General features: G+C 52.2%; 1 protein-coding gene across 3 annotated transcripts in view; it reads left to right on the top strand.

Moving 5' to 3' along the window:
• The window catches only part of ADCK5 (aarF domain containing kinase 5), a 178,123-nt gene that overhangs the window by 7,328 nt on the left and 154,361 nt on the right, over window positions 1-16,434 (top strand). For all 3 annotated transcript variants that reach the window (XM_063921063.1, XM_063921062.1, XM_063921061.1), the window contains exons 2-3: window positions 2,074-2,165; window positions 15,936-16,082. In XM_063921063.1, the coding sequence (XP_063777133.1) occupies window positions 2,074-2,165; window positions 15,936-16,082 (239 nt within the window). The remainder of the gene's footprint in view (window positions 1-2,073; window positions 2,166-15,935; window positions 16,083-16,434) is intronic.

Here is a 16,434-nt window from a genome sequence, read left to right as displayed (position 1 = left end):
GGAGAGAGGGGAGAGTGGGGTGCAGTAGAGGGAGAGTGGGGTGCAGTAGAGGGAGAGTGGGGTGCAGTAGAGGGAGAGAGGGGAGAGTGGGGTGCAGTAGAGAGAGGGGAGAGTGGGGTGCAGTAGAGAGAGGGGGAGTGGGGTGCAGGGGAGAGAGAGAGGGGAGTGGGGTGCAGGAGAGAGAGGGGAGAGTGGGGTGCAGGAGAATAAGGGGAGAGTGTGAGGTGCAGGAGAGAGAGAGGAGAGGGGTGTAGGTGCGAGAGGGAAGAGTGGGGTGCAGGAGAGAGATGGTAGAGTGTGGTGCAGGAGAGAGAGGGGGGAGAGTGGGTTGCAGGAGAGAGAGAGGGGAGAGTGGGGTGCAGGAGAGAGAGAGGGGGGAGAGTGGGGTGCAGGAGAGAGAGAGGGGAGAGTGGGGTGCAGGAGAGAGAGAGGGGGGAGAGTGGGGTGCAGGAGAGAGAGAGGGGGGAGAGTGGGGTGCAGGAGAGAGAGAGGGGAGAGTGGGGTGCAGGAGAGAGATGGTAGAGTGGGGTGCAGGAGAGAGATGGTAGAGTGGGGTGCAGGAGAGAGAGAGGGGAGAGTGGGGTGCAGGAGAGAGAGAGGGGGAGAGTGGGGTGCAGGAGAGAGAGAGGGGAGAGTGGGGTGCAGGAGAGAGAGAGGGGGGAGAGTGGGGTGCAGGAGAGAGATGGTAGAGTGGGGTGCAGGAGAGAGAGAGGGGAGAGTGGGGTGCAGGAGAGAGAGAGGGGTAGTGGGGTGCAGGAGAGAGAGAGGGGAGAGTGGGGTGCAGGAGAGAGAGAGGGGAGAGTGGGGTGCAGGAGAGAGAGAGGGGAGAGTGGGGTGCAGCGGAGAGTTGGGTGCAGGAGAGAGAGAGGGGAGAGTGGGGTGCAGGAGAGAGATGGTAGAGTGGGGTGCAGGAGAGAGAGAGGGGAGAGTGGGGTGCAGGAGAGAGGGGAGAGTGGGGTGCAGGAGAGAGAGAGGGGGGAGAGTGGGGTGCAGGAGAGAGAGGGGAGAGTGGGGTGCAGGAGAGAGAGAGGGGGGAGAGTGGGGTGCAGGAGAGAGAGAGGGGAGAGTGGGGTGCAGGAGAGAGAGAGGGGAGAGTGGGGTGCAGGAGAGAGAGAGGGGGGAGAGTGGGGTGCAGGAGAGAGAGAGGGGAGAGTGGGGTGCAGGAGAGAGAGGGGAGAGTGGGGTGCAGGAGAGAGAGAGGGGAGAATGGGGTGCAGGAGAGAGAGAGAGGGGAGAGGGGTGCAGGAGAGAGAGAGGGGGGAGAGTGGGGTGCAGGAGAGAGAGAGAGGGGAGAGTGGGGTGCAGGAGAGAGAGAGGGGAGAGTGGGGTGCAGGAGAGAGAGAGGGGGGAGAGTGGGGTGCAGGAGAGAGAGAGGGGAGAGTGGGGTGCAGGAGAGAGAGAGGGGAGAGTGGGGTGCAGGAGAGAGAGAGGGGGGAGAGTGGGGTGCAGGAGAGAGAGAGGGGAGAGTGGGGTGCAGGAGAGAGAGAGAGGGGAGAGTGGGGTGCAGGAGAGAGAGAGGGGGGAGAGTGGGGTGCAGGAGAGAGAGAGGGGGGAGAGTGGGGTGCAGGAGAGAGAGGGGAGAGTGGGGTGCAGGAGAGAGAGGGGGGAGAGTGGGGTGCAGGAGAGAGAGAGAGGGGAGAGTGGGGTGCAGGAGAGAGAGAGGGGGGAGAGTGGGGTGCAGGAGAGAGAGAGAGGGGAGAGTGGGGTGCAGGAGAGAGAGAGGGGGGAGAGTGGGGTGCAGGAGAGAGAGAGGGGGGAGAGTGGGGTGCAGGAGAGAGAGGGGAGAGTGGGGTGCAGGAGAGAGAGAGGGGGGAGAGTGGGGTGCAGGAGAGAGAGAGGGGAGAGTGGGGTGCAGGAGAGAGAGAGGGGAGAGTGGTTTGCAAGGAGAGGGGAGAGACGTGAGAGCGGGGGGTGCAGAAGGTGAGAACGGTGCAAGGAGAGGGGAGAGCGTGGCACAGTGAGGTGGGGCGTGGGGTGACGGGAGAGTAGAGTGCATTGGGCGATAGGTGAGTGAGTAGTGGGCAGTGATCTGTTTATAGTGCGGATTTGCACAATAATTGGTTTCTCCTGTAGTTTCTATTTTATCGGTACCACAAGTCCCAGCTTGCCCGATGTTCCCCAGACAGTCTGTTATGTACGAGACGGATCGGCACTCAGACTTTGCGGTAAGACACAATCGCTGGTTACCCCACAACACGTATAGTGTATACTACTGCTGGGGGGTGCGACTACCAATAGCGGGGAAGTGGTCTTTTTAGAGCTGCGCACATCTGTGTCCAGTCATTCACAAGAACTTTTATTGTGTTACGGTAATGTCCAGCGTCATATGTGCACACACAGCGGTACGGGTCAGCAGGTACCACGCCGTACTTATTATCCCGGATCCGGTGTAATGTCCAGCGTCATATGTGCACACACAGCGGTACGGGTCAGCAGGTACCACGCCGTACTTATTATCCCGGATCCGGTGTAATGTCCAGCGTCATATGTGCACACACAGCGGTGCGGGTCAGCAGGTACCACGCCGTACTTATTATCCCGGATCCGGTGTAATGTCCAGCGTCATATGTGCACACACAGCGGTACGGGTCAGCAGGTACCACGCCGTACTTATTATCCCGGATCCGGTGTAATGTCCAGCGTCATATGTGCACACACAGCGGTGCGGGTCAGTAGGTACCACGCCGTACTTATTTTCCCGGATCCGGTGTAATGTCCAGCGTCATATGTGCACACACAGCGGTGCGGGTCAGCAGGTACCACGCCGTACTTATTATCCCGGATCCGGTGTAATGTCCAGCGTCATATGTGCACACACACCGGTGCGGGTCAGCAGGTACCATGCCGTACTTATTATCCCGGATCCGGTGTAATGTCCAGCGTCATATGTGCACACACAGCGGTGCGGGTCAGCAGGTACCATGTCGTACTTATTATCCCGGATCCGGTGTAATGTCCAGTGTCATATGTGCACACACAGCGGTGCGGGTCAGCAGGTACCACGCCGTACTTATTATCCCGGATCCGGTGTAATGTCCAGCGTCATATGTGCACACACAGCGGTGCGGGTCAGCAGGTACCATGCCGTACTTATTATCCCGGATCCGGTGTAATGTCCAGCGTCATATGTGCACACACAGCGGTGCGGGTCAGCAGGTACCATGCCGTACTTATTTTCCCGGATCCGGTGTAATGTCCAGCGTCATATGTGCACACACAGCGGTGCGGGTCAGCAGGTACCACGCCGTACTTATTATCCCGGATCCGGTGTAATGTCCAGCGTCATATGTGCACACACAGCGGTGCGGGTCAGCAGGTACCACGCCGTACTTATTTTCCCGGATCCGGTGTAATGTCCAGCGTCATATGTGCACACACAGCGGTGCGGGTCAGCAGGTACCACGCCGTACTTATTTTCCCGGATCCGGTGTAATGTCCAGCGTCATATGTGCACACACACCGGTGCGGGTCAGCAGGTACCACGCCGTACTTATTATCCCGGATCCGGTGTAATGTCCAGCGTCATATGTGCACACACAGCGGTGCGGGTCAGCAGGTACCATGCCGTACTTATTTTCCCGGATCCGGTGTAATGTCCAGCGTCATATGTGCACACACAGCGGTGCGGGTCAGCAGGTACCACGCCGTACTTATTTTCCCGGATCCGGTGTAATGTCCAGCGTCCTATGTGCACACACACCGGTGCGGGTCAGCAGGTACCACGCCGTACTTATTATCCCGGATCCGGTGTAATGTCCAGCGTCATATGTGCACACACAGCGGTGCGGGTCAGCAGGTACCACGCCGTACTTATTTTCCCGGATCCGGTGTAATGTCCAGCGTCATATGTGCACACACAGCGGTGCGGGTCAGCAGGTACCACGCCGTACTTATTATCCCGGATCCGGTGTAATGTCCAGCGTCATATGTGCACACACAGCGGTGCGGGTCAGCAGGTACCACGCCGTACTTATTTTCCCGGATCCGGTGTAATGTCCAGCGTCATATGTGCACACACAGCGGTACGGGTCAGCAGGTACCACGCCGTACTTATTTTCCCGGATCCGGTGTAATGTCCAGCGTCATATGTGCACACACAGCGGTGCGGGTCAGCAGGTACCACGCCGTACTTATGACGCTGGACGTTACACCGGATCCTGGAGCTGCGTGCTTTGGATGCAGGTAAGTGGTTATGTGCGTGTGACGTGTGTTCCCTGAGCCCGGGGTAATTCGGGGGAACAGGCTGCTGCTGATTGGGGCACTTTGCTTATGGTCACAATTGCAGATGGCGTGAGAAGAGACCTGTCCGTGTACTGCGCCGCTGTATTGTGGGTCTCTGGCATCCCGTCGCTGTAACAAGGACGATGGCGTTATCCATCTCTGATCTGTGGAGGACAGATGACACGCCGGGGCCAGGGACACTCATACATTTATTTAGTTACCAGATTGTGAACGTTCCGCCCGGATAAGAGAGGCTCTGTCTGTAACCCCGCGTTCTCCGGAATCGTCTCGTGCTGGGAAATACAGGAGACCTCCAGTTCTGTAGCGCTCTGAGTCCAGAACCGCTGGTTCGCCACTCATGGGGTACGGGGGCAGGTGTTCATATTACAGATGATGGGGTAAATTTACTAAGATTCGTATTTTCCCGTTTCAGGTCAAAGTTCAATCACGAATGACATCGAAAGTGTAAAACTGCAACTTTTTGAATTTATTACGACTAATTTACTAAGCTGCCGTATTTTGTCTTTTCGGGTTTTCCGATGTCTATGTCATTCGTTTTTTTTTTCAGTTTTTTACGGCAGTGATTAGCAAAACACTGCCGACTTTTTCAAAATGAATCTCGGCCGGATCTGTGTGATCCGTGCTGGGGTTCATTTTTTTTTCTTTTCAATAAACACTGTAAAACTTAAAAACAAATTGCGTGGGGTCCCCCCTCCTAAGCATAACCAGCCTCGGGCTCTTTGAGCCGATCCTGGTTGCAGAAATATGGGAAAAAAATTGACAGGGGTTCCCCCATATTTAAGCAACCAGCATCGGGCTCTGCGCCTGGTCCTGGTTCCAAAAATACGGGGAACAAAAAGAGTAGGGGTCTCCCGTATTTTTAAAACCAGCACCGGGCTCCACTAGCTGGACAGATAATGCCACAGCCCGGGGGTCACTTTTATATAGTGCCCTGCGGCCGTGGCATCAAAAATCCAACTAGTCACCCCTGGCCGGGGTACCCTGGGGGAGTGGGGACCCCTTCAATCAAGGGGTCCCCCCCCAGCCACCCAAGGGCCAGGGGTGAAGCCCGGGGCTGTCCCCCCCCATCCAATGGGCTGCGGATGGGGGGGCTGATAGCCTTTTGTGATAATGAAAAGATATTGTTTTTAGTAGCAGTACTACAAGGCCCAGCAAGCCTCCCCCGCATGCTGGTACTTGGAGAACCACAAGTACCAGCATGCGGCGGAAAAACGGGCCCGCTGGTACCTGTAGTACTACTACTAAAAAAATACCCAAAAAAAGACAAGACACACACACCGTGAAAGTAAAGATTTATTACATACATCCACACAAACATACATACATACTTACCTTATGTTCACACGAGGGTCGGTCCTGTTCTCCAGTAGAATCCAAGGGGTACCTGTTGAATAAATTCTACTCACCAGATCCAGGGTCCCAGGGTCCGCGGGGCAACCATTTGTAATCCAGGTACTTGAATAAAATAACAAAACGGAAAGCCGAGCCACGAACTGAAAGGGGCCCCATGTTTTCACATGGGACTCCTTTCCCCGAATGCCAGAAACCCACTCTGACTTCTGTCTAAGTGGGTTTCTTCAGCCAATCAGGGAGCGCCACGTTGTAGCACCCTCCTGATCGGCTGTGTGCTCCTGTACTGTCTGACAGGCGGCACACGGCAGTGTTACAATGTAGCGCCTATGCGCTTCATTGTAACCAATGGTGGGAACTTTCTGCTCAGCGGTGAGGTCACTTTCGGTCAACCGCTGACTACAAAGTTCCCACCATTGGTTACAATGGAGCACATAGGCGCTACATTGTAACACTGCCGTGTGCCGCCTGTCAGACAGTACAGGAGCACACAGCCGATCAGGAGGGTGCTACAGCGTAGCGCTCCCTGATTGGCTGAAGAAACCCACTTAGACAGAAGTCAGAGTGGGTTTCTGGCATTCGGGGAAAGGAGTCCCATGTGAAAACATGGGGCCCCTTTCAGTTCGTGGCTCGGCTTTCCGTTTTCTTATTTTATGCAAGTACGTGGATTACAAATGGATGCCCCGAGGACCCTGGGACCCGCGATCTGGTGAGTAGAATTTATTCAACAGGTACCCCTTGGATTCTACTGGAGAAGAGGACCGACCTGCGTGTGAACATAAGGTAAGTATGTATGTATGTTTGTGTGCATGTATGTAATAAATCTTTACTTTCACGGTGTGTGTGTCTTGTCTTTTTTTGGGTATTTTTTTAGTAGTAGTACTACAGGTACCAGCGGGCCCGTTTTTCCGCCGCATGCTGGTACTTGTGGTTCTCCAAGTACCAGCATGCGGGGGAGGCTTGCTGGGCCTTGTAGTACTGCTACTAAAAACAATATCTTTTCATTATCACAAAAGGCTATCAGCCCCCCCATCCGCAGCCCATTGGATGGGGGGGGACAGCCTCGGGCTTCACCCCTGGCCCTTGGGTGGCTGGGGGGTGGACCTCTTGATTGAAGGGGTCCCCACTCCCCCAGTGTACCCCGGCCAGGGGTGACTAGTTGGATTTTTGATGCCACGGCCGCAGGGCACTATATAAAAGTGACCCCCGGCTGTGGCATTATCTGTCCAGCTAGTGGAGCCCGGTGCTGGTTTTAAAAATACGGGGGACCCCTACTCTTTTTGTCCCCCGTATTTTTGGAACCAGGACCAGGCGCAGAGCCCAATGCTGGTTGCTTAAATATGGGGGAACCCCTGTCAATTTTTTTCCCATATTTCTGCAACCAGGATCGGCTCAAAGAGCCCGAGGCTGGTTATGCTTAGGAGGGGGGACCCCCACGCAATTTTTTTTGAGAAAATAATCACTTTCCCACCCCTTCCCACTGATATACATGCAAGGATCTCATGGATCCCTGCATGCCTATCCAATCACGGAAAAAAAAGCAGGTCTGTTTTTTTTTAAGCACTTTTTTACGAGTTGTATTTTTTTACGGCAGTGTTTTGTTTTTTTTTGCTTTGCACTTCTTAGTAAATGACCGAGATTCATACTTAAACAGCCGCGTTTTGACCGATGGTGTATTCATTTGTATTTTTTTTGTTGGACTTCCATAAAATTACGAATGCCCTCATCACTGCCGTGATTATTGCTTAGTAAATTACCGAGATGACACTTTGATGAAAAAACGGCATCTCGGTCAAAATCGGGACCTTAGTAAATTTACCCCGATGTATTATATAAATGTATCATTTCCTAGAGGATATTGGGAGTAGTAAAGGGGGAAGTGACTGCGTACCTCCTGAGGGTCCTGCACCCCCCATTGTCTGTGACCAGCGCTCACGTATTTCTATAATGACCTGCACTTTGCCCCATTACACCCCAGTAACATGCTGACTGCAGAGCGCAGTGTGTCGCATGCGTCATTACTGGCACAATCCGCTATATGTGCCACTCCACAAGGTCCCACACTTGACAGTGCATGTCTGAGCACAAACCAAGCATGAAGTCAAAGGAATTGTTTGTAGACCTCAGAGACAGGATTGTCTCGCGGCAAAAATCTGGGGAAGGGTACAGAAAAATATCTGCTGCTTTGAAGGTCCCAATGAGCACAGTGGCCTCCATGATCCGTAAATGGAAGAAGTTCGGAACCACCAGGACTCTTCCTAGAGCTGGCCGGCTGTCTAAACTGAGCAATCGGGGGAGAAGGTCCCTAGTCAGCGAGGTGACCAAGAACCCGATGGTCACTCTGTCAGAGCTAGAGCATTCTTCTGTGGAGAGAGGGGAACCTTCCAGAAGGACAACCATCTCTGCAGCAATCCACCAATCAGGCCAGTATGGTAGAGTGGCCAGACGGAAGCCACTCCTTAGTAAAAAGCGCATGGCAGCCCGCCTGGAGTTTGCCAAAATGCACTTGAAGGACTTTTGGACCCTGAGAAACAAAATTCTCTGGTCTGATGAGACAAAGATGGAACTCTTTGGCGTGAATGCCAGGCGTCATGTTTGGAGGAAACCATGCACAGCTCATCACCAGGCCAATACCATCCCTACAGTGAAGCATGGTGGTGGCAGCAGCATGCTGTGGGGATGTTTTTCAGGGGCAGGAACTGGGAGACTAGTCAGGATAGAGGGAAAGATGAATGCAGCAATGTACAGACACATCCTGGATGAAAACCTGCTCCAGAGCGCTCTTGACCTCAGACTGGGGCGACGGTTCATCTTTCATCAGGACAACGACCCTAAGCACACAGCCGAGATATCAAAGGAGTGGCTTCAGGACAACTCTGTGAATGTCCTTGAGTGGCCCAGCCGGAGCCCAGACTTGAATCCGAATGAACATCTCTGGAGAGATCTGAAAATGGCTGTGCACCAACGCTTCCCATCCAACCTGATGGAGCTTGAGAGGTGCTGCAAAGAGGAATGGGCGAAACTGCCCAAAGATAGGTGTGCCAAGCTTGTGGCATCATATCCAAAAAGACTTGAGGCTGTAATTGCTGCCAAAGGTGCATCAACAAAGTATTGAGCAAAGGTTGTGAATACTTATGTACATGTGATTTCTTAGTTTTTTATTTTTTAATAAAGTTTCAAAAATCTCAAAAACACTTTTTTCATGTTGTCATTCTGGGGTATTGTGTGCAGAATTTTGAGGGAAAAAATGAATTTATTCCATTTTGGAATAAGGCTGCAACATAACAAAATGTATGTGGCACCTGTAAAAAAATTATAATTAGTTTTTGAAAAACACGATTGTTTACAGCTCTTTTGAGAGAGATATAAGTTGGTGGTATTCAGAGTTGGATGTCCGGAGCCTAACTGTCCCTACCTTACCCACGGGATTCCTCAGCCGTAGATGTTAGGGCTGTCCGTGGCCGGCGGTGTTAATCGCTGAGCTCACCGCTGCGTCCAGCCGGAGAAAGGTGTAACTGCAAAGCCGGGAGGTGACGTCAGTCCGTGTACCGCCGGAGCTGCTTGGCGGCAGCGTGTTGCTCTCCTCTGAAGTCCCACTTGTCCACCAACGTGTTGCGTGCTATTCAAAGCACTTTTTAAAGGTGGCTACTTAGTTAAAATATCCTTTATTTATACTAAAATTTCCTTTGGGAAAACAGGGACTTCCGGCCCGAAGTGACATCAAAAAGTGCGGGAAGCACATGGAAATGTTTTAATACAAGGTTCTCCATTTTTATTTTTAGTTAAAATTAAAAATAAAAAATTATAAAAATATATATATAATAAAAATAGAAAAAAAATATACATACAGGTGCCACTTAGTGTAAAGTAGCGTGTATGTTATAAAAAGGCGTTGAGTTCAATATCAGTGTTGTGTCCGGATGGTTGTAAAGTTTTTAGTTCAAATATCCATTTGCTTTCTTAAATCAGTAGTTATGACTCCTCCTCTCCAGTTTCTAATTACTTTTTGAATGGGTAAGAATGAGTCCAGTTTCTCAAGGAAATGATTTGATAGGCTATGTGATTTGAGGCCTTTATTTACATTATAAATGTGCTCAGCAAATCTTATCTTCGCTTTTCTTTTTGTCCGGCCGACATATTGATAGCCACAGGGGCAGGTGGCTATGTATATAACTCCTGTATCGCACGAGTCATAAATGGTATATATCTTTCCTGTTGCAGATGATGTGAAGATATTGGTTGGTCTGGTAGACTTCTCCTTGTTGTTCTTGCATGCTTTACAGTTCAGACATCTATAGTAGCCCTTGTTGTTTTTAGAGATCCCTCGTGCTTCGTTCTTGAGATGGCTTGAGACCAAAAGTTGTTTCACGCTTTTGGCTTTCCGGTACACAACCTTTGGCCTTTCTGGGAGGATGTGACGTAGTGTTTCATCTAAGTGCAGGATGTGCCGGTGTTTATTTAGCATTTCTTCAATCACTTTTGAATTGCTATTGAATTAGGTGATGAATGGGAGACATGGAAAGGTGTTACTATCTTTGTATCTCAATAGATTCTTTCTATCCATCTGTTCAATTTTCTCCAGAAAGTTCTTCATCATGTCTTCACAAAGTGAAGACATGATGAAGAACTTTCTGGAGAAAGGTTATAAAAAGAAAAATTGGAAGCAGATATTGCAAAAATTGAAGAGATGGATAGAAAAGATCTATTGAGATACAAAGATAGTAACACCTTTTTTATAACAAAATGTGTAAAAAGTGAAGCGCTGTGAATACTTTCTGGATGCATTTTAGCTATTGCTGTTTAATCAGTCAGAGCCAATGGTGGTCATTCCGAGTTGATCGCTCGCTGGCTGGTTTTAGCAGCCGTACAAACTATGCAGCCGTCCACTGGGGAGTGTATTCTAGCTTAGCAGAAGTGTGAACGCCTGTGCAGCCGTGCAAACTATGCCGCCGCCCACTGGGGAGTGTATTCTAGCTTAGCAGAAGTGTGAACGCCTGTGCAGCCGTGCAAACTATGCAGCCGTCCACTGGGGAGTGTATTCTAGCTTAGCAGAAGTGTGAACGCCTGTGCAGCCGTGCAAACTATGCCGCCGCCCACTGGGGAGTGTATTCTAGCTTAGCAGAAGTGTGAACGCCTGTGCAGCCGTGCAAACTATGCAGCCGTCCACTGGGGAGTGTATTCTAGCTTAGCAGAAGTGTGAACGCCTGTGCAGCCGTGCAAACTATGCCGCCGCCCACTGGGGAGTGTATTCTAGCTTAGCAGAAGTGTGAACGCCTGTGCAGCCGTGCAAACTATGCAGCCGTCCACTGGGGAGTGTATTCTAGCTTAGCAGAAGTGTGAACGCCTGTGCAGCCGTACAAACTATGCCGCCGTCCACTGGGGAATGTGTTTTAGCGTAGCAGAAGTGTGAACGCCTGTGCAGCCGTACAAACTATGCCGCCGCCCACTGGGGAGTGTATTTTAGCTTAGCAGAAGTGTGAACGCCTGTGCAGCCGTACAAACTATGCAGCCGTCCACTGGGGAGTGTATTCTAGCTTAGCAGAAGTGTGAACGCCTGTGCAGCCGTGCAAACTATGCAGCCGTCCACTGGGGAGTGTATTCTAGCTTAGCAGAAGTGTGAACGCCTGTGCAGCCGTGCAAACTATGCCGCCGCCCACTGGGGAGTGTATTCTAGCTTAGCAGAAGTGTGAACGCCTGTGCAGCCGTGCAAACTATGCAGCCGTCCACTGGGGAGTGTATTCTAGCTTAGCAGAAGTGTGAACGCCTGTGCAGCCGTACAAACTATGCCGCCGTCCACTGGGGAATGTGTTTTAGCGTAGCAGAAGTGTGAACGCCTGTGCAGCCGTACAAACTATGCCGCCGCCCACTGGGGAGTGTATTTTAGCTTAGCAGAAGTGTGAACGCCTGTGCAGCCGTACAAACTATGCAGCCGTCCACTGGGGAGTGTATTCTAGCTTAGCAGAAGTGTGAACGCCTGTGCAGCCGTGCAAACTATGCCGCCGTCCACTGGGGAGTGTATTCTAGCTTAGCAGAAGTGTGAACGCCTGTGCAGCCGTACAAACTATGCCGCCGCCCACTGGGGAATGTGTTTTAGCGTAGCAGAAGTGTGAACGCCTGTGCAGCCGTACAAACTATCCTGCCGCCCACTGGGGAGTGTATTCTATCTTAGCAGAAGTGTGAACGCCTGTGCATCCGTACAAACTATGCCGCCGTCCACTGGGGAGTGTATTCTAGCTTAGCAGAAGTGTGAACGCCTGTGCAGCCGTACAAACTATGCCGCCGCCCACTGGGGAGTGTATTCTAGCTTAGCAGAAGTGTGAACGCCTGTGCAGCCGTACAAACTATCCTGCCGCCCACTGGGGAGTGTGTTTTAGCGTAGCAGAAGTGTGAACGCTTGTGCAGCCGTACAAACTATGCCGCCGCCCACTGGGGAGTGTATTTTAGCTTAGCAGAAGTGTGAACGCCTGTGCAGCCGTACAAACTATGCCGCCGCCCACTGGGGAGTGTATTCTATCTTAGCAGAAGTGTGAACGCCTGTGCAGCCGTACAAACTATGCCGCCGCCCACTGGGGAATGTGTTTTAGCGTAGCAGAAGTGTGAACGCCTGTGCAGCCGTACAAACTATCCTGCCGCCCACTGGAGAATGTGTTTTAGCGTAGCAGAAGTGTGACCGCCTGTGCAGCCGTACAAACTATGCCGCCGCCCACTGGGGAGTGTATTCTAGCTTAGCAGAAGTGTGAACTCCTGTGCAGCCGCACTCTACAAAAACAGTTTGTGCTGTTTCTGAGTAGCTCTGAACCTACTCAGCGCTTGCGATCACTTCAGCCTATTTGTGTCCGGATTTGACGTCATACACCCGCCCAGCCATGCCTGCGTTTTTGCAAACAATGCCTGAAAACGGTCAGTTGACACCCAGAAACACCTACTTCATGTAAATCTTCTTGCGGCCGTCAGTGTGACTGAAACCTTTGCTGCAACCTGTGCACAACCACAACATGCGCAGAAATGCTGATTTTTAGCCTGATCGCTGCACTGCGACCAACGGCAGCTAGCGATCAACTCGGAATGACCCCCAATGTACTAAGAGCTGACAGGGTGTCTCTCCGAAACGTAGCCTAATGTCTGTCACAAAGAGTGTCTCTTTGAAGAGCGGACTAATGATGTGGCAGGGTGTCCCTCGGGTGTGTGGTGTAATGATGTGGCATGGTGTCTCTGGTGTGTGGTGTATAGGTGTGGCAGGGTGTCTCTGGTGTGTGGTGTATAGGTGTGGCATGGTGTCTCTGGTGTGTGGTGTAATGTGGCATGGTGTCTCTGGTGTGTGGTGTATAGGTGTGGCAGGGTGTCTCTGGTGTGTGGTGTAATGTGGCATGGTGTCTCTGGTGTGTGGTGTATAGGTGTGGCAGGGTGTCTCTGGTGTGTGGTGTAATGATGTGGCATGGTGTCTCTGGTGTGTGGTGTATAGGTGTGGCAGGGTGTCTGGTGTGTGGTGTAATGATGTGGCAGGGTGTCTCTGGTGTGTGGTGTAATGTGGCATGGTGTCTCTGGTGTGTGGTGTATAGGTGTGGCATGGTGTCTCTGGTGTGTGGTGTAATGTGGCATGGTGTCTCTGGTGTGTGGTGTATAGGTGTGGCAGGGTGTCTCTGGTGTGTGGTGTAATGATGTGGCATGGTGTCTCTGGTGTGTGGTGTATAGGTGTGGCAGGGTGTCTGGTGTGTGGTGTAATGATGTGGCAGGGTGTCTCTGGTGTGTGGTGTAATGATGTGGCATGGTGTCTCTGGTGTGTGGTGTAATGGTGTGGCATGGTGTCTCTGGTGTGTGGTGTAACGGTGTGGCAGGGTGTCTCTGGTGCGTGGTGTATAGGTGTGGCAGGGTGTCTCTGGTGTGTGGTGTAATGATGTGGCATGGTGTCTCTGGTGTGTGGTGTATAGGTGTGGCATGGTGTCTCTGGTGTGTGGTGTAATGATGTGGCATGGTGTCTCTGGTGTGTGGTGTATAGGTGTGGCAGGGTGTCTGGTGTGTGGTGTAATGATGTGGCAGGGTGTCTCTGGTGTGTGGTGTAATGATGTGGCATGGTGTCTCTGGTGTGTGGTGTATAGGTGTGGCATGGTGTCTCTGGTGTGTGGTGTAATGATGTGGCATGGTGTCTCTGGTGTGTGGTGTATAGGTGTGGCAGGGTGTCTGGTGTGTGGTGTAATGATGTGGCAGGGTGTCTCTGGTGTGTGGTGTAATGGTGTGGCATGGTGTCTCTGGTGTGTGGTGTAACGGTGTGGCAGGGTGTCTCTGGTGCGTGGTGTATAGGTGTGGCAGGGTGTCTCTGGTGTGTGCTGTAATGGTGTGGCAGGGTGTCTCTGGTGTGTGCTGTAATGGTGTGGCAGGGTGTCTCTGGTGTGTGCTGTAATGGTGTGGCAGGGTGTCTCTCTGGTGTAATGGTGTGGCAGGGTGTCTCTGGTGCGTGGTGTAATGGTGTGGCAGGGTGTCTCTCTGGTGTGTGGTGTAATGGTGTGGCAGGGTGTCTCTCTGGTGTAATGGTGTGGCAGGGTGTCTCTGGTGTGTGGTGTAATGGTGTGGCAGGGTGTCTCTTTGGTGCGTGGTGTAATGGTGTGGCAGAGTCTCTCTGGTGTGTGGTGTAATGGTGTGGCAGGGTGTCTCTGGTGTGTGGTGTAATGGTGTGGCAGGGTGTCTCTGGTGTGTGGTGTAATGGTGTGGCAGGGTGTCTCTGGTGTGTGGTGTAATGATGTGGCAGGGTGTCTCTGGTGTTTGGTGTAATGGTGTGGCAAGGTGTCTCTGGTGCGTGGTGTATAGGTGTGGCAGGGTGTCTCTGGTGCGTGGTGTATAGGTGTGGCAGGGTGTCTGGTGTGTGGTGTAATGGTGTGGCAGGGTGTCTCTGGTGCGTGGTGTAATGGTGTGGCAGGGTGTCTCTGGTGCGTGGTGTAATGGTGTGGCAGGGTGTCTCTGGTGCGTGGTGTAATGATGTGGCAGGGTGTCTCTGGTGCGTGGTGTAATGGTGTGGCAAGGTGTCTCTGGTGTGTGGTGTAATGGTGTGGCAGGGTGTCTCTGGTGTGTGGTGTAATGATGTGGCATGGTGTCTCTGGTGTGTGGTGTATAGGTGTGGCATGGTGTCTCTGGTGTGTGGTGTAATGATGTGGCATGGTGTCTCTGGTGTGTGGTGTATAGGTGTGGCACGGTGTCTGGTGTGTGGTGTAATGATGTGGCAGGGTGTCTCTGGTGTGTGGTGTAATGGTGTGGCAGGGTGTCTCTGGTGTGTGGTGTAATGATGTGGCAGGGTGTCTCTGGTGTTTGGTGTAATGGTGTGGCAGGGTGTCTCTGGTGCGTGGTGTATAGGTGTGGCAGGGTGTCTCTTGTGCGTGGTGTAATGGTGTGGCAGGGTGTCTGGTGTGTGGTGTAATGGTGTGGCAGGGTGTCTCTGGTGCGTGGTGTAATGGTGTGGCAGGGTGTCTCTGGTGCGTGGTGTAATGGTGTGGCAGGGTGTCTCTGGTGCGTGGTGTAATGGTGTGGCAGGGTGTCTCTGGTGCGGGGTGTAATGGTGTGGCAGGGTGTCTCTGGTGCGGGGTGTAATGGTGTGGCAGGGTGTCTCGGGTGTGGTGTAATGATGTGGCAGGGTGTCTCTGGTGCTTGGTGTAATGAGTTGCAGCATGAGAGCCTCTAGCTCCAGCATAAAGCGTCTCCCCCCCCGGACGTGCGTCTTACTCTCATCACTGTGAAAATGACGCAGAAGCAGACTCTGCCGGATAATCCGATATGCGGCATGCCTATATTCTGTGGTGTTCCCGCCAGGTGGCGGGCATAGTATCGCCACGTGTTCTGTAAATAGGGGCATGGCTGGCTGAGGAGGGGGGCATGGCCCCGCCAACGTCAGTGTTGGTGACGGTGCAGCCCCCTTGGTGTCTCATCTTGAGGGTGTGCTGGGCTTCCCCCAAGCTTTCCCTTGCAATGCGTTTCCGCACGGCGTCTATTCATACGGCGGCAGAGTGATGGCGGCCAGGCTGTTTCAGCAGAGCGCTGGCTAAAGGGGCAGGGCGTCGGTAAAAGGGGCCGGGCGTCGGTAAAAGGGGCAGGGTTCATTTTGTCTTTTTAAAAATTGGGCAGTGCGTGAACGCTAATTCTATGTGCGTCTGCAGCTGTATCTGCATGCGAAATGCCACGTTACATTGTTTTCCTGCATAGCGAATAAGACGCATTTGGGCGGGAAAATGCACAAAAGACGGGCAGCGTTAGTAACCGCGCCTAGGAAGGGCTGTGTAACGTCACACATCTGTATGTACACACGTTATATAGGGTACGTACTGTTATAGCCAGATACTGAACACTCCTGTTTTCCACAGGTCCTCCCAACGTAGATGGCTGCGCGTTGTCTATGTGGGGTCTGTGGTTGGGGCTCCGGCTCTCGGGGCCCTGATTTATTACAGCTCAGAGGGACCGAAGAGGAGGAGAATTAGAATCTCCCTGCAGGGGATTCTGCGTTTCTGCAGGTGAGGATTTGTGTAGCCGCACAATGTACGCGGGAGATTTATTATTATTTATTATTATTATTATTATGCTTTGTATGGCGCCACAAGGGGTCCGCAGCGCCCAATTACACAATAATCATAACAGATAAACAGTGACTTACAGATGACGACAATACAGGACAGGTGCAGGGTAATTACACATCGCTGCGTCAGAAGATGACATTGACATAAGTATCAGTGCGGCAGAAAACCGCGGGATTTGGAAGACGGTTTAGCAAAGGATAAGCACATGAGGGTTGAGGGCCCTGCTTGTGAAATCTTACATTCTAAAGGGGAGGGGCCCCCTTACTACACAGTTGAATTTCTGAACATT

Source organism: Pseudophryne corroboree, chromosome 5 (assembly GCF_028390025.1).
Source record: "Pseudophryne corroboree isolate aPseCor3 chromosome 5, aPseCor3.hap2, whole genome shotgun sequence".
In the NCBI taxonomy this organism is placed as follows: domain Eukaryota; kingdom Metazoa; phylum Chordata; class Amphibia; order Anura; family Myobatrachidae; genus Pseudophryne; species Pseudophryne corroboree.
This window is presented reverse-complemented; position numbering and strand designations above follow the sequence as displayed.